General features: G+C 48.1%; 1 protein-coding gene across 1 annotated transcript in view; it reads right to left on the reverse strand.

Annotated features, from left to right (window-relative positions):
• Positions 1 to 14,324: 14,324 nt before the first annotated feature.
• Positions 14,325 to 25,763, reverse strand: part of LOC120841659 — a 43,716-nt gene continuing 32,277 nt past the window's right edge. Inside the window, exons 3-4 of the mRNA XM_040212597.2 lie at positions 19,668 to 19,778; positions 14,325 to 14,384 (exon numbers count right to left, since the gene is read on the reverse strand). Of these exons, the coding sequence (XP_040068531.2) occupies positions 14,325 to 14,384; positions 19,668 to 19,778 (171 nt within the window). The remainder of the gene's footprint in view (positions 14,385 to 19,667; positions 19,779 to 25,763) is intronic.

Here is a 25,763-nt window from a genome sequence, read left to right on the forward strand (position 1 = left end):
CGCGCGGGTTGACGATGGAAACTTTTCTCATAAAACGAGTCTGTAACGTTTCGTTTGATGGCGCAAATGCACGTATTTTTCCCGTCGTTTTTTACAGTGTGTGAATCTTGCGAAACAGGCGACGAAGAGTGGTGGGTGAAATGTGGTCGTGTGTGGTTGTGGATTTTGTGTACGACGTAGGATTACCCAGAAAGGTGGGTCAATATCGATAAATGTGCGGGTAAGAAGCACGTGACCTGTCAAGCCCATTAATCCTCATTATTTTATCGTGCGAACTGACATTGTCACGTATCGCGTTCGATTTGGGTTTCAACATCGGTAACCTAACTTTTGTTGCATTAAAACTGCAATAAACATTTGTTTTAAAACGATCACTCCAATGAGCACGTCGTTATTGGGCTTTCTCATTGAAAGGTAGGTCGCGGGTGTCCCAGCTAGTTATTCTGAATGGTTTGGTGGTTGTCTAGCATTTCAAGCGCTCGAAGCTCTGTGTACTGTGTGCCGTACGTACACTTGCGCTTTTGATCAATGTGAATGTGTTTGCAACGCGGAACGTTTGTGTTCTGTGTGTATCCACCTCCAATATCGTTCTCTCTCGTATTGCCGTATGGTAACTCCTGCTGTTCTACGATATCATTCACGCGATGTCGTATATGTGGGCGTACCGATATCCACATGTTGCTTCACGGGCGATCAATACTGTGTTACGTATCCTCTTAGTCCGCGGTATATGCCGACGTAATTCATGTTGGTAACTTGGAATTCGTTCTGAGATTGATCCACGCGATATTGTATTCGCCTTTGGGCCCGTGATCGACGACCGATATTTATATATCGTGTGGCCGCACAGTATGTCCATGTCGTTCACCAATATGCACACGGTGTCGTATTCTATTCCCATAACCGTAAGTTCTGTCGGGATATGGTACTTCGATATCGTGTTGTATACCAATAACCGCAAGTTATATCGGGATATTGTGCTCCAGTATCCTGCTGTATACCAATAACCACATACTATATCGGGATATTGTGCTCCGATGTGAATTCGCATCGTGCGTATTGGGTTAATCGGATAAAAATAAGTTTTTATTGGTTTCCATCAACTTCATTGGAATACAATATTTCCAATAAGCCGAGTTCATATTGGTCTTTTTCAATAGGGCGGGTACACACTTATTCCCTTGTTCGAATTCAATATGAGCAGCTGTCACCATTGCTGGGAAACCCTCTGCACCGGCATTAGGTTCCAAGTTGTTATAGCATTTTTGAACTTCTTCATTGGAAGTGACGCAATAACATTGGTAAAATGTTTGCTCCAAAAGTGAGAATGTCTGCCCCAAAACCAGTTTTTGCCTGCTACAAGAGCTCCAAATCACCATTTGTCCGTTCCACCATTGCAGTTACATCTTGCTTTAACTTAATTTATTCTAACAGTGCTGTTTGTTTTACCTTTTCAGATCGAGCATCGCTCAAGGCAGGCGTTTTCTGTGACCTAATAAAGATACAACACTTTTGATTTTGCATTTTACTTGTCATTTTATTGGCTGTTCTCCTTGAAGTTAACTTGCAGTGATCCTACGGCAGTCGAAAGTATGTAATAGTTTCTCTGGAAACGCTGCAATCTGGTTAGCCTATCCTATCAGCTCAGCAGTGATCACAATCACACCTTCCATCAAATATGTTCCATCAAAGACCACCACAATACGTTCCATCAAAGACCACCACAATACGTTCCATCAAAGACCACCACAGTATGTTCCATCAAAGACCACCACATACGTAATTTGGGACATTCCATCAGTGGCAGTCAGACGTCTCTGATGGACCATCAGGGCACGTTCCACCAGGGCTGCTGACTGGCAGTCAGTGTCCCAAATTACGTACCTTGATGGAATTTTCAATAGGGTGGGTTATTCGAATGCGCTAGAATGCCCTTCGGACTAAGGAACGCAGCACAGACATTTCAAAGATTCATGCACGAGGTGACACGCGGGCTTCCCTTTGTGTTTGCGTACGTCGACGACCTGCTCATCGCTAGCAAGTCACCCGAAGAGCATAAACAACACCTTCGCTTGCTTTTCGAGCAACTGCGCAGATACGGCCTTGTCGTTAATGCAACGAAGTGCGTTTTCGGAACCTCCGATCTAGAGTTCCTGGGACATAGAGTAACGCCTCAAGGTATTCATCCGTTGCCGTCTAAAGTCCAGATCATCAAAAAATTTCCCCAACCAACTTCTATTCGCAAGCTACGAGAATGTTTGGGTCTTATAAATTATCACCGGCGATTCATGAACAACTGCGCCCAAATTGTCAAGCCACTCACAGACCTGCTGCGATCACCTAAGATCCCCACGGCACCCATCGACTAGAACTCAAGTGCACTAAATGCATTCGCCAGAGCGAAGCAGGCCCTCGTGGAAACAACACTCCTTGCTTATCCGCGACCCCATGCGCCGACTAGGCTCATGGTTGACGCATCCGATTTCGCAGTTGGAGCAGTACTTCAACAGTACGACCAGACGGGTTGGTTTCCACTCGGTTTCTTCTCTCAGAAGTTGAAGCTAGCAGAGATGCGCTATAGCATGTTCGGTCGTGAGCTTTTTGCCATCTACGCAGCAGTCAGACACTACCGGCACTTCCTGGAAGGCCGGGTTTTCCACGTCCTGACCGATCACAAGCCCCTCACCTTCGCTTTTGATTCTATTGGGACCTCGTACTTGGACCGCCAAATTCGTCATCTCGCATACATCTCCGAGTACACAGCAGATCTGCGTCACGTGCCTGGAGCGAATAACGAGGCGGCCGATGCTCTTTCGCGTATCGAGACGCTCACTGCGCCCCCTGACTTGGATTTCTCCAGACTGGCGAAGGCTCAACAAGATGACGCCGAATTGCAGACAATGGAGGCCTCTTCTACATCGTTACGACTTCGGCCAGTTCCGCTGCCGCTCTCAAACTGTGACGTAATATGCGACACCTCAACAGGGACACCACGGCCATACATTCGCCCGGATTTTCGGCGTTCCATCTTCCACTCGCTCCATGACATCAGCCATCCCGGTACTCGAGCGACCCGTCGGCTCATTTCCGCACGATATGTGTGGCCCCAAATGAACAAGGACATTACCCTCTGGACGCGGACCTGTGCTCCTTGCCAACGAGCCAAGGTGCAGCGACATACCAACCGCCCGCTGCATCCTTTCCGACCACCAGACGCCCGCTTCGACCACGTGCATGTAGATATAGTCGGGCCCCTCCCGCCATCCCAGGGGTTACGATATATACTCACATGCGTGGACCGTTTTACTAGACGGCCAGAAGCCACACCAATACCCGACATCACCGCGGAAACCGTCGCACAAGCATTCATCACCAGCTGGATTGCACGCTACGGCTGCCCATCCATCATCACCACAGATCGTGGCAGGCAGTTCCAAAGCAGATTATTCGCATCACTCGCTAAAATGCTGGGAGCGCGCCATATACACACGACCGCCTACCATCCGCCTGCCAATGGCATGGTCGAGCGACGACATCGGCAATTGAAGGCCTCACTCATCGCTAGAGAGGACAGGAGCAACAGTGGTCAACCATCTACACTTGGTGCTCTTAGGCATCCGATCCACCTTTAAGGAAGACGTCGGATGTACGGCCGCGGAACTTGTATACGGCACAACGCTCCGACTCCCGGGCGAATTTCTTACTCATCTGCCCACTCCACTACCGGACCTCCCTAGCTATGTTCAACACCTTCGAGACCTTTTCACATCATTTCGCCCGACACTGCCTCGACGTCAAACGCCACAGCAAGTGTTCATACCGACCGAACTGGACAAATGCACGCATGTCTTCGTCCGAGATGACGCTGTTCGTCCTTCATTAACACCTCCCTACGATGATCCATTTGAAGTCATCTCAAGAAATCAGAAGACTTTGACCATCCTGATCAATGAACGAAGGGACGTTATTACCATCGACCGGGTGAAGCCTGCATTCATGGAAGGAGCCATCTGTGACACTGCAATCGTCACACACTTATCTGGTTCAACAACCTCACCCCACAAAACAGTTACGCGGAGCAAACAAACCTCTGCTCCACTAGGGGGGGAAGATGGGGGATCGGTGGCCGAGTGGTCTAGCGCACACCAGCTCGGAGCACGTGGAGCGAAAGCTCGCGCTGCAGAACCCAGGGATCCTGGGTTCGAGCCCCCACCCCTGCCCGTTTCGATCTGGATGAGCATCGTACCGGCGTGCGGTCGTGTATCACTACTGCGTGGTGCACGTTAAAGACCCCAGGCTAGCGGCTGTACCGCACTGGCTAAATTTCTCATCTACAGCTGGGAGACTCGTCGCCCCTGTGAGGCAGACCAAGTTCTAGGCTGTATAAACACACAAACAACCCAATTTTTAGGGGGAAGACTTATTGCGGCTAAGCGGCGACGACAATAACAATGTGGCTCGTGACAAGAGCCTCGTTAGCAGCGCGCGCCGCGTGGGCACTCGGCACTCGAACCCGGCCAGCCCGAGAGGGAACATCGATACCAGCCGGCTCCTTTTTTCAACGGCAAAGCTCTCGGACCAGCTACTACTCCGTCCAGGCGTGTAAATAAATGAAGGGGCCAAGTTGGCCACTTCAAGTTCAATATGAGTTCCAAAAACTATTCTCTAGCACTTCCTAATCATACGCGACTCCGAGTGCGATTTATTATACTCGACGTTTGTACCGCCGTACTCCAACAACAGTTTCACCGAAGCAATAAATATGAACGCCTATGAAATCATGAGTGTATTCGACAGCATCACCATTACGCCCCTTTCACACCATGTGGATTAAGGGCGTAAAATGCGCCCATACACCCTTTTTACGCGATTTCAGACACCATCGCTGCAAGTGGGGCGTAAAGAGGGCGTGTAAAGGGTGTAAAACGTCAGCACGCCCTTTTTACACCCACCGATATTCGGAAATCGTGTAAAAAGCGTGTAAAAAGGGTGTTTTTCCTAACCTACAACCTTCTGACACCCTTTTTACACGATTATGGGTGTTACAATGTTTAGTGTGCAGTGCACTATACTGCAACCCGCTTGATAACCACTCGAGGGCTGCAATTAGGTCAAAGTGTCCCGGATTGCTTAGCTCAGGACTGTTGCTGCAGGGCGACAATATGCACCCTCACACGGCACGTACGACAGCGGAAACAATCAAAGGACTACGGTTCGAGTGTATTCTGCACTCGCAATACTCGCCAGACCTCGCACCCAGTGATTTTTAACTTTTTGGACTCCTCAAAACGGTTCTCGGGGTAAAAAAGTTGGATACAAATGATGACCTGAAAGCGGTGGTGTATTCTTGGCTCCGGAGTTAGAAACAAGATTTTGTTTTCCGCGGCATCTATGCATTTATCAAGAGTTGGCGCGCATGTGTCGAGCGAGGAGGTGGCCACGTTGAAACGTAATAAAGTGCTTTTTATGATATATGTACAACTACGCAAATAAAAACAATAAATTGCGGTTACTTTTTGACAGTACTACAGGTTTTACTTGAGCTAGTTGGTACATACTTGAATATGGTCAGCTGAACAATTACAAATTAGAAAAACCGTTAGAGGAAATACATACACACCGCTGACTATCAACTTGCTGGCTTTACTACTTCGTCTTCCTTTTTTTTTCCCCTTTACTACAGCTAGTGATGACAGCCATCCGCCATGTCCGCGCGATGCCCCTATCAGGGTGTTATGTGGCTCGTGCCACGTCCCAAGTATTGTTTTTCTTTCGGGTGGATTGTGATAGACGGGGTGCTCACGCACAGTTGAGCACTGTCTTCGATGGCCAGAGCTTCAATTAGTTCAAGTAGTTCACGTGCATATGCGTTCCGGTGCCGCCCTATAATGGTGATGTTGTTAAAATTAGGAGAGCACTTGCAGGACCGGCAATGTGCAGAAAGATGTCCTGCCGATGTTCCTTTAACAGAAGCCGCGTGCTCCCTAGCTCGATCGTTCACACACCGCCCCGTTTGCCCTATGTAACACCTGCCACATGAAAGGGGTATGTTGTACACAACGCCGCTTTGGCACGGGGTGTATTGTGTCCTGTGAGCAATTGTGCATTGCTTCTTCTCTTGATTTGTTTTTCGATTAGTCCTCCGGCACATGGAGTAGGCCTTGTTTGGTGCCGAGCACACAACCCGAATATCATGCCTCTCGGCAATCTTTTTTAGGTTATGTGTGAGACCATGGATGTAGGGTATGACAGCTACGTTTCTTCGATTTGTACCTTGCGATGAAGCCTCATTCCTTGCATGCTCGCGTTTCAACTTCTGGCAAATGGTTTCCGAGACGGTCACCAGGAGAGACTCCGGATAACCAGACTCACGTAGACGCTTCATCTGTGTTTCAAAACTTGGTTCGAGTTGATGGTGACATGATTTCTTTAAGGTGGAAATAAGAGCAGTTGTGGCAACACTCCTTATGATGATTTTTGAATGCCCCGAGTTGTATGGAAGAAACCCTTGGCACGAGCGCGGCTCATATCTCCAGCACGCGTGGCCTTCTTTAAACTGAAGCACCAGGTCAAGGAACCTAATGGATTTTTCAACGGGTAATTCATACGTGAAATCCAATTCGGGGCAACATTCTTGGAAGCACTGTATAACTTTTGCTTTGCACCCATCCTCTTCTTCATTCACTTCAGTGTTGCACAGAATAAAAAAGTCATCGACATATTGGAAGAAGGCCTTGATTCTGGTATCCTTTAGTTTGGTTTCAATGTTCCTTCCGCACGCTGCCAAATATACATCGCAGAGGTGAGGAGCTACCCGGGAACCAATACATACTCCACTTTTCTGTACATATGCCTGGCCTTCGTGTGACACTACTGTAGCTGTCAGGTAGCACCCTAACAGTTCCAAAAAAGAATCAACGTTCACTCTGGCCGGATTTTAAAAAGGTGACACTCCTTGCTTCTCAATGCTGTCCCGTAGAATTGGCATGATGCCCGCGTGTGGAATTGAATAATACATGTCTTTTACGTCTATAGAAAAGCCAGAGGCCACATCTTTTCCATTTTCCTGTAGAAAAGATATTAGTTGTTGTAAGTTCTGAATTTCGTAGGGGTCTTTGCACTGTAGTTGGGATAAATGCTTGGCTAAATAGGTCGAAATGTGCGCCTGCCAGGTTCCCCTTTCCGAAATTATGGCACGAAAAGGGATGTGCTCCTTATGTGTCTTGGCCGAGAAAAAACCTTTGCTTCGTAGCTCCTGTGTCGTGGCTCCAAAGCTTTGGAGCCACGATGGAGGAGCTACGAAGAAACGATCTTAGGTTGTGTGTGTCGGATAAAGAAGGTGGCTTTGTCGTCCTGGATTCTGGGTCAAATGGTGAGAAAGCCTTAGCTGCTATGAAGAAAAACTTCATCCAAGTTGATGGCAGGAACAGCAGAGAATCAAAACGGACCGTAATACGGACTCTCGAGAGGAATGAGCTTGGCAGCCTGGCCACCAAAGTCAAAACAACGAAAGAAGGTCATCTTGAGGTTTCTTTTCTCGGCCAAGACACATAAGGAGGACATCCCTTTTCGTGCCATAATTTCGGAAAGGGGAACCTGGCAGGCGCACATTTCGACCTATTTAGGCAAGCATTTATCCCAACTACAGTGCAAAGACCCCTACAAAATTCAGAACTCACAACAACTAATATCTTTTCTACAGGAAAATGGAAAAGGTGTGGTCTCTGGCTTTTCTATAGACGTAAAAGACATGTATTATTCAATTCCACACGCGAGCATCATGCCAATTCTACGTGACAGCATTGAGAAGCAAGGAGTGTCACCTTTTCAAAATGCGGCCGGAGTGAACGTTGATTCCTTTTTGGAACTGTTAGGGTGCTACCTGACAGCTACAGTAGTGTCACACGAAGGCCAGGCATATGTACAGAAAAGTGGAGTATGTATTGGTTCCCGGGTAGCTCCTCACCTCTGAGATGTATATTTGGCAGCGTGCGGAAGGAACATTGAAAGCAAACTAAAGGATACCAGAATCAAGGCCATCTTCCGATATCTCGATGACTTTTTTATTCTGTGCAACACTGAAGTGAATGAAGAAGAGGATAGGTGCAAAGCAAAAGTTATACAGGGCTTCCAAGAATGTTGCCCCGAATTGGATTTCACGTATGAATTACCCGTTGAAAAATCCATTAGGTTCCTTGACCTGGTGCTTCCGTTTAAAGAAGGCCACGCGTGCTGGAGATATGAGCCGCGCTCGTGCCAAGGGTTTCTTCCATACAACTCGGGGCATTCAAAAATCATCAAAAGGAGTGTTGCCACAACTGCTCTTATTTCCACCTTAAAGAAATCATGTCACCATCAACTTGAACCAAGTTTTGAAACACAGATGAAGCGTCTACGTGAGTCTGGTTACCCGGAGTCTCTCCTGGTGACCGTCTCGGAAACCATTTGCCAGAAGTTGAAACGCGAGCATGCAGGGAATGAGGCTTCATCGCAAGCTACAAATCGAAGAAACGTAGCTGTCATACCCTACATCCATGGTCTCACACACAACCTAAAAAAGATTGCCGAGAGGCATGATATTCGGGTTGTGTGCTCGGCACCAAACAAGGCCTACTCCATGTGCCGGAGGACTAATCGAAAAACAAATCAAGAGAAGAAGCAATGCACAATTGCTCACAGGACACAATACACCCCGTGCGAAAGCGGCGTTGTGTACAACATACCCCTTTCCTGTGGCAGGTGTTACATAGGGCAAACGGGGCGGTGTGTGAACGATTGAGCTAGGGAGCACGAGGCTTCTGTTAAAGGAACATCGGCAGGACATCTTTCTGCACATTGCCGGTCCTGCAAGTGCTCTCCTAATTTTAACATCACCATTAAGGCCGGTTCTCACATGCAGCGAAGCGCTGATGTAGCGCTCCTCACGTGCCATCAGCTACACTCTAAGAAAAAAGGGAGCGCGACTTAGTCCCTCGGGGGACTAAATGCGCTGCCACCACCATTAGTCCCCTAGGGGAGCAACTGTAACGGGAGCAACTGTTGCGCCCCGTCAGTTAGTCCCTCGCACTAGCACCGTTGGGACTAACTGTTGCACCCTTTCAGTTACACCTCGAGGACCAACTGTTAGGCCCTTGCACTTGGTCCTTTGGGACCAACTGTTACACCGTTTCAATTGAACCTCGAAGACGAACTGTTAGACCCTTGCGCTTGGACCCCTGGGACTAACTGCTACACCGGTTGAAATGAACCCCGAGGACTAACTGTTAGGCCCTTGCACTTGGACCCCTGGGTCTAAACGTTGCGCCCTTGGATTTAGGCTTCTGGGACTAAAGGTTTATCCTTTTCATTTGGTCCCGTGCCACAAATCTCCCGAAACGAAATTGTGGAGTTCAGGCTAAAAGTAGCTTTATTGCCTCGTAGATACACATCGCATTCAAGGATGAATGAAGTCAAAGTTCCAGGGCGGTAGAATCCACGATAAGGCCAAATTCCGAAGAGCGCACTTGCGTCGACGATGGCTTGGACACTGGGACGTCTGCCCCAGTCGGTCGTGGTCCCAGCACCGTTCATTGGGGCTCCGGCAGCTTCTTGCCTGTTTGCGAGGAATTTGGATTATTAGTAACAGGGCAGCATAAATACCCAATCGCTCGACAAATATATGAGATATAAGTTATAACACACGCATAATAAATTAACAAATAAGCTGCATAAGTGATACAATGGTTCACATCCAACTTGCGGTCTGTTGACAGCAGACCAGCGCAATATTAGATTTTAGTAGACCGTGCGCTGCGAATTACAGACCCAGCGCGTTCGTGATCAAACTATGCTTCAAAGTGACGGCATGATCTCCCGCCATCAACGCGAAAGTCTAGTGTACAATCGAATAAATGTCTCCATTAATGCCGGTTCTCACACGCAGCGAAGCGCCGATGTAGCGCTGCTCACGTGTCATGAGCTACTTTTCGTCTGCCGTGAGCATGAGTTTTGTCGGTGCGATACAAAGCTTTTGACCGATCCCGTCAGCACGAGCTTAGCGCAAGGTCAGCGTTATGCCTGTAGCGCTCCGCTGCATGTGGACAGGCGTTTATGGTCAAGCGATCCTGCCAGGGTCTGCGAAACACACAGACACACAAAAATAAGCCATCGGTAGAACTGGCGTTTCGCTCGATACGATAGAATATGAGGTCTCTGTGCTGCATAACAAAATCAGCAACCGTGGTGCCAAAAAGAATAGAGCATGGCGCGCGCTTTGCAAGCTAGAGAACGCGCTCAAAAGAAAACACTTTCTGAAGCCACAGTTAATAAATAGACCATAAACAGAAGCACTTCGACATACCTTAATCGAGTTCCCTTGGCTTGCGACGTCAGAACAGATCAAGTGCAGTGCTTCAGTACCGCGAATCCAAACCCGATCCCGGCATGATCGGAGACGACACAAGGCGACCAGCCTCCGACGAAGGCTGTATTTCGACTTTCAACATGCTAAAAACAGGTTCTTTTCAAACAAAGACACTTCCCGTTTTCCCGACGGACCCCATCTGACCAACGCCCAACCCCCCGCGTGTACAAGGAGCAAAGAATGTGGGGTAGGGGATTGGGGGGAGGGGGCAGTGCGCGCAGAAGATAATCTCTTTTCCCACTCCCACTGCGCACGACACAAGGACACCGAAGAGCTCCAAGGACGGGAGACGGTCGCCACTTTCAACACGCCGGTCGAGTGACCTCAAGCAAACACGTTTTTTTTCTTTCTTTTCTCTTTCTCTCTCTTAAGCATTTTCAACTTTCTCGGGTGGCTTTTTTTTTCTTCTTTATTTTGCATTTGTTTTGTATTAGTAGGGTGCTGCCAGGTGTGACGTTCCGGGCGTGGTTCGTTCTTCGTTGTTCATCTGGATTATTTTGGAAACAGCGACGACGATGGCATGAAGGCGTCTGGATACTGCCCCTGAATGTGCTCTTTAAGTGGAACGTGCCGTGCATCAAGTGTGTCGTTGCGGATTTTAGTTCGACATTGGACTACCCAGAAAGGTTTGTCACACAGAGACGGAGCCGCGTTCCCACCGGCGATGCGATCTAGCCGCGCGATAACTTTCATCGCAAAAGCGACCATCGCGGGCAAAAAGCGACGCGATTGGAGCAGTCGCTTCTCGACTCGACTTTTTTGCGATGCGATCTAGTCGCGGAGCGGCTGAGCAAATCAACGGCGTTCGGAGCGAGAGTTTTCGACAAACGACTCGCCAACGAAGGCGTTGGACTCGCTTATCGCACACGCCCGTGTGACCATCTAATTTTTTTTTGCGATGCGATCCAGTGGCATCGCGTGACTGCTTATATCGCCGGTGGGAATGCTCAGTTTTATCGATTGAAGTGACCATTTATTCTGATTGCGAGACTCCGGTGTTAAAAGCGTGGCTTCTACAAACTGTTAAGTTTCATTTTTAAAAGAAAAAAAGTGTTAGTATTTGGAGGTGTTGCGTTTGGATAAATGCACATTTTTGCGCGAAGGCAAATTACGTAAATGGGACTTCTGGAATGTCAACAGATCATTTTCGAGGAGATAGTTGGAAGAAGTCGAGTCAACACATTCCTTCACTCGCTTTCACACAACGCGTGAAGCTCTACCATGCAATGTCTGAACGTTCCTTGCACATTAAACAAATTTGCCAGTTTCGTCCGAGTTTTGTCAACACTTCCAGCCGTGCTGGGCTGAGTCTCGCCGATCCCCAAGACAAGCGAAATAGCATCCGTCCTCCTCACGAACATTCCGTTTGCCTTCGGGGACTAAATCATACAGATGCACCCTGTCTGAGGGGGACTAATGGATGCTTTTGCTCGCGCACGCCTATCGGTTGGTCCCAGTCGAGCGCAGTTAGTCCCCAGCTTTTGCGCACGGTACCTAGCTTGAGCCAGATGGTCCTTTCGTGGAGCAACTGGGAGTTCAGAGGACCAAATGCTGCCGTTAGTCCCTTGAGGCCAACTTTTTTCTTAGAGTGTACTTATCGTATGCCATGAGCAACAGTTTTGACGGTGCGATACAAAGCATGGTGAACGCTGCCGTCAGCACGCGCTTAGCGCGAGGTTAGCGCTATGCGTGTAGCGCTCCGCTGCATGTGTGAACGGGCCTTTATAGGGCGGCACCGGAACGCATATGCACGTGAACTAATTGAAGCTCTGGCCATCGAAGAGAGTGCTCAACTGTGCGTGAGCACCCCGTCTATCACAATCCACCCGAAAGAAAAACAATACTTGGGACGTGGCACGAGCCACATAACACCCTGATAGGGGCATCGCGCGGACATGGCGGATGGCTGTCATCACTAGCTGTAGTAAAGGAATAAAAAAAGGAAGACGAAGTAGTAAAGGCAGCAAGGTGATAGTCAGCGGTGTGTATGTATTTCCTCTAACGGTTTTTCTAATTTGTAATTGTTCAGCTGACCATATTCAAGTACTTTTTGACACTCTCTCATAGTCTTTTTTTTTTGGCCAGTGTGAGGGTACAGGCGTTCCTCTTCGCCCTTGACTGCGGAAACAAATTACTCGCCTTTGGTTGTTGACCAGGAACAGAGGCTGGTTTCCTTGAGCCAATGTTTGTCTTGAGGTGCATGTCAGTCGTTCACTCGCGTACTCATCAGCAAGTCTGTCTGCCTGATCAACGTCTAGTTCCGCTGTCTCTTAGAGATTTGCAATGCAGGACTTCCTGTCAAGTTGCCCAAATTGCGACAATGCAAATTACGCATGCATTGAGGAATGCATCATGATCCGAGATTGCCACCAAACTAAAGCACGCCAGGTGCCATGTCTACAAAACGTGAGTCCCTTTTGTTTCTAAAATCATTCTGCATTCATTATGTTGCATATCCCAAATTATTTCACGTAAAATTTGATTGCAGCAGCTTGAAAGCAAAAAAATATGACAGCAGAATGCGATTTTCAGCGAGGTCATGACAAGTAAAGCACCCCCTTTTTCAATTTTTATTCACACATTACCAGCTTGCAGCCTACTTTCCATGTACCTTCAAAAGTAATCCAATAACTTGTAATGCTAGAGCATTCACTTCCCCATGGACCGAACTGACGCCACCAGCTTTTGAAGTCGTGTCAAACGACACCTTCCTCTGCCCCAGTGGAGCGAAGCCTGTCTTCTGTAGCAGAAAGTTGATGGATAGGCTCCCACTGGCTAGCGCGCGTCGTAGTTTTAAATAACGAAGCTCCCACTGGCTCTCGGGCGGCGTAGTTCCATGTAACGCCACCAGAGAAGCCCTCTCCATGGCGGCTCAGCGCACGCAGCGGCCTGGCCGCAGGTAAGAGGTGCGGGCCTGGCCGCAGAGTCGACACGCGGGCAAACTCCAGAGAGGCTGCACGGCCGAGGTCAGCGTGGCGCGGCCACTTCGCGAAGGCGCGCGCTCGGCCGTCAGCCCCTACCTCGGCAGTAGCCAAGCGTGGCGGTTCACGCTAGTGCGACGCAGACGAACTGAGGGAGCAGAAGAACGACATTCATGCTTTCGCATTCACAGCTCATAAAAAGTGCTTAGGTATCCCCGGAATTTTTAATTATTAGTACTCTACTCAAGATAGTTAGTAGTAAAAGTAACTTGAATACTACTTTAAATACATTTTCAGATGTGTATTTAGCATCTTATCTTGAGTACTTTTGTTGAGTATTTGGCACAACAGTGAACTTTATGCGACGGGCCGTTAGTCAGCCTTAACAGGTGTGTTTGCTTTAGATAAGAAATTTAACGAATGCAGACGACTACAAGCCTGGTGTCTTTAAAGGGGTATTCACACGAGGGAGAAATCCCCGGGATTTCTCCCCGGCACGCGCGCATCATGAAACTAAAACGCGAGACTTTTGCACATCGCAAAGCTTGACGTTTTTGTCGTGGGATGCGAATTCCGGGGAGAAATTCCCTTAACGTACATGGTAGTGATAAAAAAAAAAAAAACTCACGCTTCTATAAAGACAGGGAAGATGGGAGTGACTCAAGAAATTCTCAGAAGTTGTGTCACTCGACTGTAGCTTTCCAAACTGTAGGAGCGTGAAGACCGGCACAAATTTATATTTTGAATATCTTTATCGCAAATTTGAATAAGACAATAAAAATATTACCCACCACCTCCGACTTTGTCTGAATTCACTTTTTGTTCGGATTGTGGATCTTTCAACACTACTACTACTAGAAAATTATGAGAGGAGAAGCGTCTTTATTGTGACTTGTTTATGTTATTTTTGCCTTACAGTATCAGTAGCGAGTTTCCTACTATCAGAACAGTTGTCATATTAAATCTGTTTCCTCTTCATGAATGTCTTCGTCACTTCTTGGTTAAACTTGGTTAAAGAACTGCACGTCACATGGACCACGGCATAGTCCAGCTCTGCATGTCTATTCAAAAAGAAAAAACAGATAATGCGGTTCATAGATTGACAGTATATCTCTTAACATTAAAGAGGGTTAGGACGCGAAGGTTAAAGGGCTATGCCCCCTTTCATTTTTTGTTGAACCGCAGTGGAAGGCTAGGTGCTGTGACACGGCCCTCGCCAAGCATTCGTACATAACGCAAGGTAGTGCATCAAATACTTTAAAAGTGAAAGGCGCCTAGTTCTTGTCGTTAACGTAATGTTCGTGTTTAAAACCAGTGAAACATAAGTTATGTTTTGATGAGTTTGTATTGATATATATATATATATATATATATATATATATATATATATATATATATATATATATATATATATATATATATATATATATATATATATATATATATAGGGCATGGTCGCTTAGGGTTGGCCGAGGGCGTGGAGTACACAAAGTTGAAAATCCCAAGACAGAGAAACAAAAACACGGAAGGTTTATTTCAACGTTTCGGCAAGAGTCTTGCCTTCGTCAGGAATGGCCATTCCTTACGAAGGCAAGACTCTTGCCGAAACGTTGAAATAAACCTTCCGTGTTTTTGTTTCTCTTACTTGGGATTTTCAACTTTGTATGTATATATATATATATATATATATATATATATATATATATATATATATATATATATATACACATGTATGCAATATATGGTGAAGAAATTAGGCTTTTGGTCGGCAGTGCTGTCATTGCAATCACGTTCGTTTATTCAACATCCATGTCACCACCACGGACATGACGTATTGCAAAAAAAGATTTCTCTAAATTTTCAGTTTTATATTTTAACGTTGTCACATACCAACTAAACTCGAGTTACATATTTCTTGGAAGTAATATTTCAATCATTAGGATGACCTTGCTGTTTATTTTAAATGTCACCTGACAACTGCAACTGCGCTCTTACTTTCCAAGGCGCGTCTCTCCCGGGGTCATTCTGTATTACATTCGTAGCCCGCACCCTGAGAGGTTTTGCAACAAAAAAACGTATCCGCAATTTGAAGAGAAGCGCGGAAAATTGCGCTCAACCTGTACTATAAACTTCATTCTGATTCTAGGATTGAGTCGTACAAAGCGATCGTCTAAGAACGTCTGAGCTGTGGTGAATGCGAAAGAAGAGTGTCACTGGTAGCATGTCGGTGTTGTCGGCAAAAATACGTTTATTGGTCAGTACCGCTTCGCTTTATTGGCGATGCAACAAGGATAAAAACAACTTCTTTCCGCCGCGCTTGCTTCGTCAGGCGTTTACTGGCAGTTCTCTGTAGTGTAGTTTGAGTAGAGTTCTAGTAATTGCAGTTATCAATATAGGAATGTTCATTATATTTTTTATCTCGTGACCAGGCACACTGCCAAAGTTGGTCACAAAATAGTGTACTACATAAGCCACATTACTATGAACTTGTGCGCTCTCTCATTCTAGGCTTTAGCATGGCCCCATGCTTGCCCAAGCCAAAGTTGCTTGGACGACGAAGAGCGTGGGCCGAAATGTCGTCTATATCAGTTTCCTTCCTTCGCACTTTTCTTTTTCTTTTTTTTCTAGCGCTTCTATAGTCGGTGACAGGTTAGCACTTGAGAGGAAGCTCCTACCACCTCTTTCCATTTTAGCGTAGCGGACGCTGGAGAGGAGGCGACCACCGCTCTAGCGTTCGCTCTGGTAATGTGGAAAGAAGCGGGAAGAGTTTTTCCTGAACTTTTTTTAACCTGTCACCGACCAGAACTTTGCGAAAGCTTGCCGCGCTCGCACCCTCTCGCGCTACTTGGCTACTCCCCAAGCGGACCAAGCCGGACTAGGACATCGCTGCCTGCTGCGATGTCTCATTCCCTTGGTCCCGCTGTGTACATTAAGGTCTCCAATTGTTTTAAAGAGGTGCGTTTCAATAGGCCATTTAGGCCCCTGGTTTGCTTCATGGTTTTACTCCATGAGGAATTTCCAATGCACTGCCCGGCGTGGACGCAGCACCGGCTGACTCGCTCAGCTACCCTCGGTCCTTCAACCTCGGCTTGCCTGCTTCCTCTTCAATCACATGTGTAGCTTGCAAGCAGAGAATGCTTGCGTAACTCACAACACGAAAGCAGTTCCAAATGTCGCTTGAAGACTGTTGTGCATTGGGACGTCAGAATTTGTCGGAGAAACAACCATCGGTTTCGTTGTTCCGGTTCCGAAGAATCATTCTCGACGGGAGAAATTGAAATGTAGTGTCGCACGCGAAAGCTGGGCCCCATAAGATGCGAAGGTTTAGTGTGCGCAAAATTTCATGGCCATGTACTCTTAAGTGTGAGATCGTCCAGACCGCCGGCGATTTCTTCCGTGACCATCTTGTCGTCGTCGCTTCCGTACTCGATTGCCGGTCAAATTTGACGCTTAGACAAGATTAGAGCGACAAGTAAAAGGAGGGGATAGCGTTTGCGGTACGGTCTGACCACAAAAAGCCAATTGAAGACAACGAAGAAAACGAACACGTCGCTTAGCGCGCACACTATAAAATTTTCTGCAAACCCTATATCTATGTACATAAACAAATCGGGCCTACACTGTGTGTCTACAGACTCAAAATACTATAATGTACTCCGTACTGATAAAGGAATATGCACATATATCACCCATATATTATAACACCCTGTTAAAGATCCATATGAAGTCAAGCTGGAAAATACCTTAAACGCATAACTTCATATCTTAAACACATACCTTGCAAGTAATAAGCAATATATTAAAAATACTACGCGCCACACTTATTTCATATACTACCTTTCATAAATGCGCAACCTCCAGTAATTTCTCCGAGGCCGCCATATTTTCGGCACACATTTTGAGCATGCATTGGACTTGAAGCGTTTGGCGCGTACTCAGGGCAAATAAAATCTACGGGAGTGCATTAACCGCACTCGGTGTGAACTCGAATACATTCACACGCTTCGCGAAGGAGGTAGTTTTCCAAAGATGGCGGCCGCCAGTGTTACTTCATTCGTTTTTCGAAAAGCTATTCTGAAATATCGCTAACTGTAAAACGATTACGCAGGTGGAGGACGGCGCTTCCATTAATATGCCCTGAAAATGAAAATATCGTAAATAACCGTGACCAAACATCAAATAGACATTTTCGGAAACTCCTGCAAGGTCTCCTTTCAATCATAGATTGCACCCCGCGACGCGGGGAATTTCGGGGTCGCATCGATCTACGCTCGGACTGGGTCGTACGCTCCGTCGGTCCTGGATGTGGCTCAATAACTTCCCTCTTGCCGTTGCGAGAAAAGTAACTGAAGAGATCACACCGCCAATACGCAACCTGTTTTCTTAGTGCTCTGCTATCTTTGTGTTCTGAAACCGCAAAATACTAAACAAACATGAACCTCTTTTACTAATAACAAGTGCTATTTCAAGCGCCGTATATAGGATTGCCATAGTGCGCCAAAAAGACGATTGAAGTCGCCGCGTATTTCAGGAATGGCTTATTGATCTGTGCGTTCTTCATTAAAAAACTATATATTTAGCCTGCAGACTTGGACGTAGTTCAACTACTCTACTCAAACTACTGTAGTTTAACTACTTTTCTGAGTAACTTGGTAACTTTCAATTACAACTTTATTTGGGTAATTAGTAGTTTAATTTAACTACGTTTTTCAGGTAACTTCTACTCAAATTACTAACTACTCTCGAAATCTAATCCTATTTTTTTTTTTTATAACAAAAGTTTGAGCGAAGAAGTAAATAAGACGTCGGCAGATGAAGTGGCATTCCCGAACAAGGGGCCCCCTCACAATCCGTTGACACGCACTTATACTCGTCAGCCGTAGAAACTGCATCACAGGCGTCCTGGGGCCAAGGTGACGACGAGCAGCCAAAACATAACACCGGCGCGCACGAACGCAGGCAGAGATGCTTAACAAGCCTTGGTCGGGTATTGACCTGATCCGGTAATGCACGCAGGCGCCACGCCTGCAGCTGCAACCGTGAAAGACGGGGACACTCCGAGGGTTGTTGTTGTGTTCGTGTTGTGTGCCTTTAGTGAGTTCTGACTCACGGTAGGCCCCACTGGAATGACCTCGCAGCTGGGCGCCTGTTCTCATGGTCGCCTCGTAGTCAGCGCATACTCCCTTCCGAAGCCGGACTCCCCGCGCACAAACGCAGACACGGATAATCCGTACATGGCAGCACGTTCCCGCTTCCCGCTTGTTCACGTAACCCTTCGCGTCCTTCCGACCTTCCACGCCAGGGAGACCTCCTCTTTGTTGAAGACGTACTCGTCACCCTTGGGAAACCCTTTTGTTGGACCCAACTTCAACGGCAAAAAGCAATTTTTTTTTTTTTTTTTCAGTGGCGTAGCATTAACATTGCAACGAGACGCGCAGTTGACTGTCAGGCGCACACGCTCGGAGAACTCTCCGGACGTGGTGGGAATAAAGAGGGGCCAGTCATAACAATCTCAACTTGCCGAAGACAAAAAAGGAAGAAGGAGGAGAGTTTGTTATCAAAGGCCCTCTAGGGGGGGGGGGGGGGGGGGGGGGGACGAGGCAAGCCTCACATGTTTCTCATGGACACCAGAGATGCCGACACTCGTTTACCCGACCCTGCACAGCCTGCTTCTGAAATTGAACGCTGCCTTTGCATCCAGCGCCACGCTGGAACGTCTTTGTAGCTTGACGGAGGACGTCATTACAAGGAAAAGGGGAAAACTCTCCGATAACAACTTTGAAAGACAGTTGCTTCTGCGAGCGAATAAACTATTTTGGAAGTCATAAATTGACTGCATTTATTTCAGGCTCGCAGGGTTCTTCACTGATCAAAACTGTTGCTCCTTTTGCTGCCACAAAAATATAAAAAGTAACTTCGAAAATAACTTGAAAGTAACTCGCTAATTTTTTGCAGTAGTTAGTAGTTTACTCAATTACTATTACAAATGCGTAATTTCTACTCTACTCCAACTACTTTTGGCGTTGATACTCAGTAACTTAACTACCTTTTTTGAGTAATTCGTACATGTCTGTATTTGGGTCATATAATTTTATATGAAATTACTGGATATGCGTTACAAGTGTCACGTGTATGCTTTTTTAATAGGGCTGCTGGAGGCTACAAAGGCCACAAGCTTGAAGTCCGGAACAATACCTTATGCGATTAGCGGAGGGGGCATGTATGCAGCATTCGTGATTTCGTTGTATAGTCTCTTTCCGCCAAAAGAATTTTTTTATCAGCACTAGTTTGCAGAAGCTTGGTGAATAAACGCTATGTTTCACAGCTGTTCAGTTGTCACTTACCTCACCATATCGTCCACAAGGTAGGCCATCCTTCAACGTTACGTACTGATTTTTAACAAAATTGTCAATGGTTACCATACATTGGATTTTGCAAACCTCAAACTTTTTGAACTGTAATAGACATTTGGTAAAATATCTGTCAGACACCTCTACAAATAGTGCGCAAGCTCACTAGCCTAAATACTAAATGAATGTAGTTGTCTGTAGTCACTGACAAGGTAAAAAGAGCTGGACGTCTCTCTCGAGCGCGGCCAGCTACGTACAATTCTATGAGATGAGCATGAGAAATTTAGTTACCCCTTAGACCTTCCAGTTTTTATTGTAGTTAAAGCAAGATTCGAACCATTGTCGAGATGTCAAAGGGTTTTTGACGAGGGTAACTTGCTGACAATGTAAGCTAAAAAAGTGGGATGCGAGCGAGACAGAAAAGTGTTACGATCGCCAAACCTTTCTAAATTTATCGAGACGGAAGTCGTTTAAATCTTGGTTCATAAACGATTCTGTCGACATCTACCCACTCATCTTATTTTCGTAGTGCCTTATGGCCAAATTAGAACTGTCGTCCTGAGAGGGACGGCAACACTGTTACAAGGCTGACATGGCGACGTGTGGGACCTTGTGACGTCAAGTTCGTAACGCAGAACATTCAGAGTGATCAGTAGCACAAGTAGGAATTGTTTAAGGAGGGCAAGGTGCTCTGATTCCCTGCTTTAAGTTTTTGATATACAGAAGCTGTAATGAATTTTCATGAGCATTCATAAAGTTAACTACAGAAGAGAGGGTTCGACCACGCTGAATGAAAAACAATGCTTAATGTTCGCGCAGTGCGGACAGAGTGACTGTTGTGGCTGCATCGCTATACTTGTTTTGTTATTCTTTTGCTCCCGGACAAGAGCATTGAAGTCATGTGCTCACTAAAAATGAACTAATAAAGCGAAACTGCCACGTCCCATTCTCACTCGGCAGTGAGGGGAACGTTTATCCCGCATTCATTTACCCCCCCCCCCCCCTCCCATACTACCCCTCGCCCAAAGTTGTTGGGTTCGATCCCCGCCGCCCCCGGCCGTTTCGATGTGGATGAGTTTCGTACTGGCACGCGTTCGTGTGATGACTACTGCGTGATGCACGTTAAAAAACCCTGGTTAGCGGTTGTACCGCACTGGCTAAATTTCTCACCTACAGCTAAGAGACCGATTACCCGTTGAGGCGCATCTCCATCAAGGCTGTATAAACATTAAGAGCAACCCAATTTTTTCTGCGCGCGTTCAAGGGGAAAAAGTGGCCGAGTGGGATAACGCGTCTCACCTCGGAGCGTGGAGCGAAAGCTTGCGCTGGGAACCTCCTGGGTTCGATCCCCGCCGCCCCCGCCCGTTTCGATCTGGATGAGTTTCGTACCGGCACGCGTTCGTGTGATCACTACTGCGTGATGCACGTTAAAAACCCCAGGTTAGCGGTTGTACCGCACTGGCTAAATTTCTCATCTACAGCTAAGAGACCGATTGCCCGTTGAGGCGCATCTCCATCAAGGCTGTATAAACATAAAGAGCAAGCCAATTTTTAGGGAAGGTCTCTCTCCTGCTGCCGACTTGGGGATCAACGAGTCACGGAGGCGAGCTCGGACGGCGGTGGACGCTGGCGCGGGGAGTGCGGGCACTACGTCGAGTGGCGGACTCGACAAACGGACCGGATGGCGACCCTGGACGACGACGTCCCCACGACGCGGTGGGGACGACCACCGCTGGGACTCGGAGAAGCTGCTGGGGCAGCGGACTCTCCCCCGGCCTCGCTGATGAACGTCTCCCGACCCCGAAACCCCCCAGGCAATGAGTGAGTGAATAAACCCTTTTGCCGAGAGCAAAGTATTGCACTGTCATATTCATCCGGAGACAGGGTTTGTGAGAATCGGAGCTAGAAGATGCCCGCATAAACTGGCGCCGCAACGTGGGGCGTGATTTTTGATCAGGCAGGCATTCCGATTCCTAACCTGTTTCCGGTTGAATTGGGGCACTGTTTCGCGCTCTTTTGGGGGGTCACCTTTGTCGCGGGAGCGCCGCACGAAGTTTCGTTGCGGGCACGCCGCACGAAGGTTCTGGCATGATCGACTGCCTGGCGAGGAGGCGCGGACCTTGACCGTTGTCTTTAGGGATTAACCCTTTGTCCGAGCCAGTCAGGAATTTATTTATCCCCCGTTACGAGAAGCGCTTCGAGTATTTGTTGTTCAGCGCACCGTTCGATGCTGGCAGGTTGATCCTGCTACGCAAGAGCGTTCTGTGCGTCGAAATTACCGCACCCCTCGAGGCATGTAGCGTCGGGCGTCACCCCACCTACGCCTCTGGCCGTCCACGTCTGCTGGGAAAGATGCCGGCTCACGGTTTGGGAGATGTGATGCGCCTAAACGCCTTTGCTCGCGTATCGATGTAATGTTTTGGAACGCGTGTTACCGATCGGACGCGTTAGAGAGGCATCGCTCCAGGTGGGGAACGCACCCATTGCGGATGGCGGTTGCATGGACTGTGTTTGGAAATTATTCCCGCTTTGGCATTTTTTCCGGGAGGAGACTAGCGTCTCGGTTTGACCGCATGCTGGCTCCCAGTTGTCCTCGCTTGAGCTGTCAGCGCGGTTTTTAGCTTCGTTAGTCGACAGCGTTTTAAGGTATACGATATGCGCTCTTCTGCTTCCGGCCAAGATCGCTTTGAACGAGTACCTTGTGGCCAGAGGCTACATTTAGGGTCTAAGCCCCCTAAATCGTGCCGGATACGCGATGTCTGGTGCGCAGACATTGGAATCCAGAAAACCACCGAGTTCCGTTTTCACTTTATCAGTGGCTGTGTGTGTGTAATGTTCCGTAGAGTCCAGTCTGACGCGATGGGCATGACCCGTGCGTATCTGGTTGTAGAGTCGTGAGGTTGATTCCGTTTAATTGTGCGCACAGTTGGTTCCGGATCCTCACACCGCCATATCGATGGTTGAGCCTCGCGGCGGAAGTTACTCTTTCATTTCGCTTTCTCCATCTCCGGAGGAGCGGCGGCTAGCGCGCGCTGTGCGCTGCCGCCGGATACAGTACCGGTTCTCAGCCGCGTTTGGGTTCGCGTTGGGACACGAAGGAGAGGGTGATAAATCGTGCAGAGGCCTGGATTAGAGATAAATTATAAATTTAGGGGAGAAAAGACAAAAGCTGTGCTAGTGCAGTGAAAGCCTGCATGAGGGGAGTGGTGGTGTTGCGACGATGTTACGAGTTGTTCATAGTTTTTTTCCTGTACAGATGCGTGGTTGACCCTGAAAAACGTACGGTTCACGTCGGCGGGTACGTGCCCGGAAAGTCTAGAAATTATGGCAGCGGCATGGCCGTCGGCGGCCTATAACTGTTGTGCGTTGGGACGGCCCGTCGCTGTAAAAACTGCAGCCTTTGCATGAATGGGTAGCGGGTGTTGGATTGCGGCGGTAAATGCGGTAGACACTTCGACGCCGCGGAAACTGTTTATGCAGAGCAAATATAGTTTATTAGCTCGTCCTTTTCCAAGACCGGCCGGTCAGATTATTTGGCATTTCGGTATCGCGCTCGTTGCGCGGAAGTTGAGAGGTGCGCGTGTGGGATATTTACATTGTTCGAACCCTGCCTGTCTTTACAGTCGCAGGAAGACTTTTCAGTTTTGCGGCGTGTTGACTTGGTTGGAGGCGAGCTTTGTGCGTAACTTACTCCGTTAGTATGAGGGCACGTTACTCGGATCGAGAACGTCGAAGAGTCGCAAGACGCGTTGACGGCGTACTTTTATTGCTCAATCCCGGCCGGCCTTGACATCAGCTGGACGACTTTTTAGTTATGCGGTGTCGGGGTTTGGCCGGGGGACAACTCTAACGTGCGTCGATGCGCTTGCCGCGGTCGTCGAGCCCGTGCGGGGTTCGGTGCGGACCGCCGTTACGCGCTCGTCGCTCCTGTTGGGTGGTCGCCTCCGAGCAGTGAAGCGGTAACATCTGGTGCATGCCCAGACGTTGCGGACATAGCCATGTAAATAGGCTGTCCAATGAGATCTGCTGTTCGCACGATCCAGGTACTGTTCCCTTTGTACTGGTGTAAGTGGCCGGTACCATGGAACAACCGCCTCTCAGTAAGGTGATTATCCCTTCTCATGAAGGCGTGCTGTGTAGCTTGGCTGTAGCGTGCTTGTAGCTCGGGCGTCGCGAACGCCGAGTGCATAAGTGTCTGTCTTGGGTAATTGCTACTGTTGACAGCGTGTTTTTTCGAGTCGCACCTCGCGAACGGGACTGGATTTGTGGCCGTTTCTGTTTTACGGAAGGTTATTGTAAGTTCTTGAGGTTTTGTGCGTTCTTCGCGAGAGTGTTGGATATCAATATTGTTGTCAGAGGTGTTCGGTTCTGACACTCTGGTAGATCGTTTTCCGTTTTAAAAGAATGCGGTTGAGTTTTACAGGAGCAAACGTTGTATAGTGGGCGTATGCACGATTTGAGTATACAGTGAGTGCTCATACTTTTTAGTTCAGGAATAGTTTTTCTCTTTTGTACCTCTTGAACGTGCAGCGCGACGTTCTGGATGATTGCCTGCCCGTTAGTATTGAAGTATTGAAATGAAGAGTTTTGTTTTTATTTCGTGGTATGTCCAACGATGGAAACATTTTGGTTTCGTCGAGCTGTCTGATATAGAGTGCCGGTATTCGTTTTCGCGCGATTCGCTGTGGGATATTAGGGACGGAAGCAAACTTTAGGAGGCGGCGTGTTGTTTGCGCCTGACTGCCCGTCCGTGTTGTGAGCTGTGGTGCTCCGGACCAGTTCGTGGACCGTGCTCCATCGGTCACGAGCTTCCCAGTGAATGGACGTTCACCGCTGACCTGCTTGGTTTGATGCCAGCATCATCATCATCATCGAGGGTGCTCGTCGTCATCGGCGACATTCAGCTGAGCGAGCTCCCTGCCGGAGGTCCTGGGGACCACGTAACCTCAAACACCCCGGAGTGCGAGCCTTGAGGGAGGGGAGGTGTGGGGATCCGCCCGGCCGCCCCATTCTAGAGTCCCGTCTTTCCCGCATTTCCCCTGTCCCTTCGCCCGTTCTGCCCGCGCCCTGCCAGGGCCGAACATTCCTGCTGACCCGGACCCGAGGACGGAGGAGCGTCACCGTAATCCCCGCTCGGGGGTCATGCGGGGACCGTGGCGGGGGCGTGCGTGTACACGTGGACGGGTCGTGGTGGGCACGTGATCGGTGGTGGGCGAGGATATAGACGCTTTACACACGCGCCAAATTGCAGCCGCCATAGCCGACCTTCTCTTGTCTTACCGAGATGCCGAGCAACTGAAACGGTAGTTGACGATTTTCTACAAAGGACGATGCTTTAGAAAAGGACACAGTTGAATCTAATATGACAATAACCTGGCCTGCTATGGTAATGATGAAGTGAAATAAACGGAATAAGAGGAAACAAAAATTGAAGGTCAGTTATGGCGGCGTCCATGCACAGCTGCTGCAAAGCGTCTATAAAAGGGGAACAGAGACAAGGAAAGGTATCTCTGGCTGTCGTCTCTCTTGCTGCCAATTTGGGGATCAACGAGTCACGGAGGCGAGCTCGGATGGCGGTGGACGCTGGCCGGGGAGTGCGGGCACTGCGTCGAGTGGCGGACTCGACAAACGGACCGGACAGCGACCCTGTACGACGACGTCCCCATGACGCGGTGTGGACGACCACCGCTGGGACTTGGAGAAGCTGCTGTGGCAGCGGACTCTCCCCAGGCCTCGCTGATGACCGTCCCCCGATCCCGGAACCCCCCCAAGGCAATGAGTGAGTGAATAAACCCTTTTGCAGAGAGCGAAGTATTGCACTGTCATATTCATCCGGGGACAGGGTCTGTGGGAATCGGAGTTAGATGCCCGCAAAGTATGAACCTTCGTCTGCAACGATTTTATTTTTTGTAAACAGTTAGCTTCAATAAATTAATTTGGGAGCCGCCCCATCTCCGAAACAACGTCTGTTTGTCGAAAAACAACAAAATTTGTTCCATTCTCAATCTCAAAAATGCTTGACGCGCATTATCAAACAGAACTGCAGGATTTAGATCGGACGGGCCTATGTGCATTTGCATGGGTTCATTC

This window comes from Ixodes scapularis, unplaced genomic scaffold, assembly GCF_016920785.2.
Source record: "Ixodes scapularis isolate PalLabHiFi unplaced genomic scaffold, ASM1692078v2 PGA_scaffold10__122_contigs__length_95168666, whole genome shotgun sequence".
Taxonomy (NCBI): domain Eukaryota; kingdom Metazoa; phylum Arthropoda; class Arachnida; order Ixodida; family Ixodidae; genus Ixodes; species Ixodes scapularis.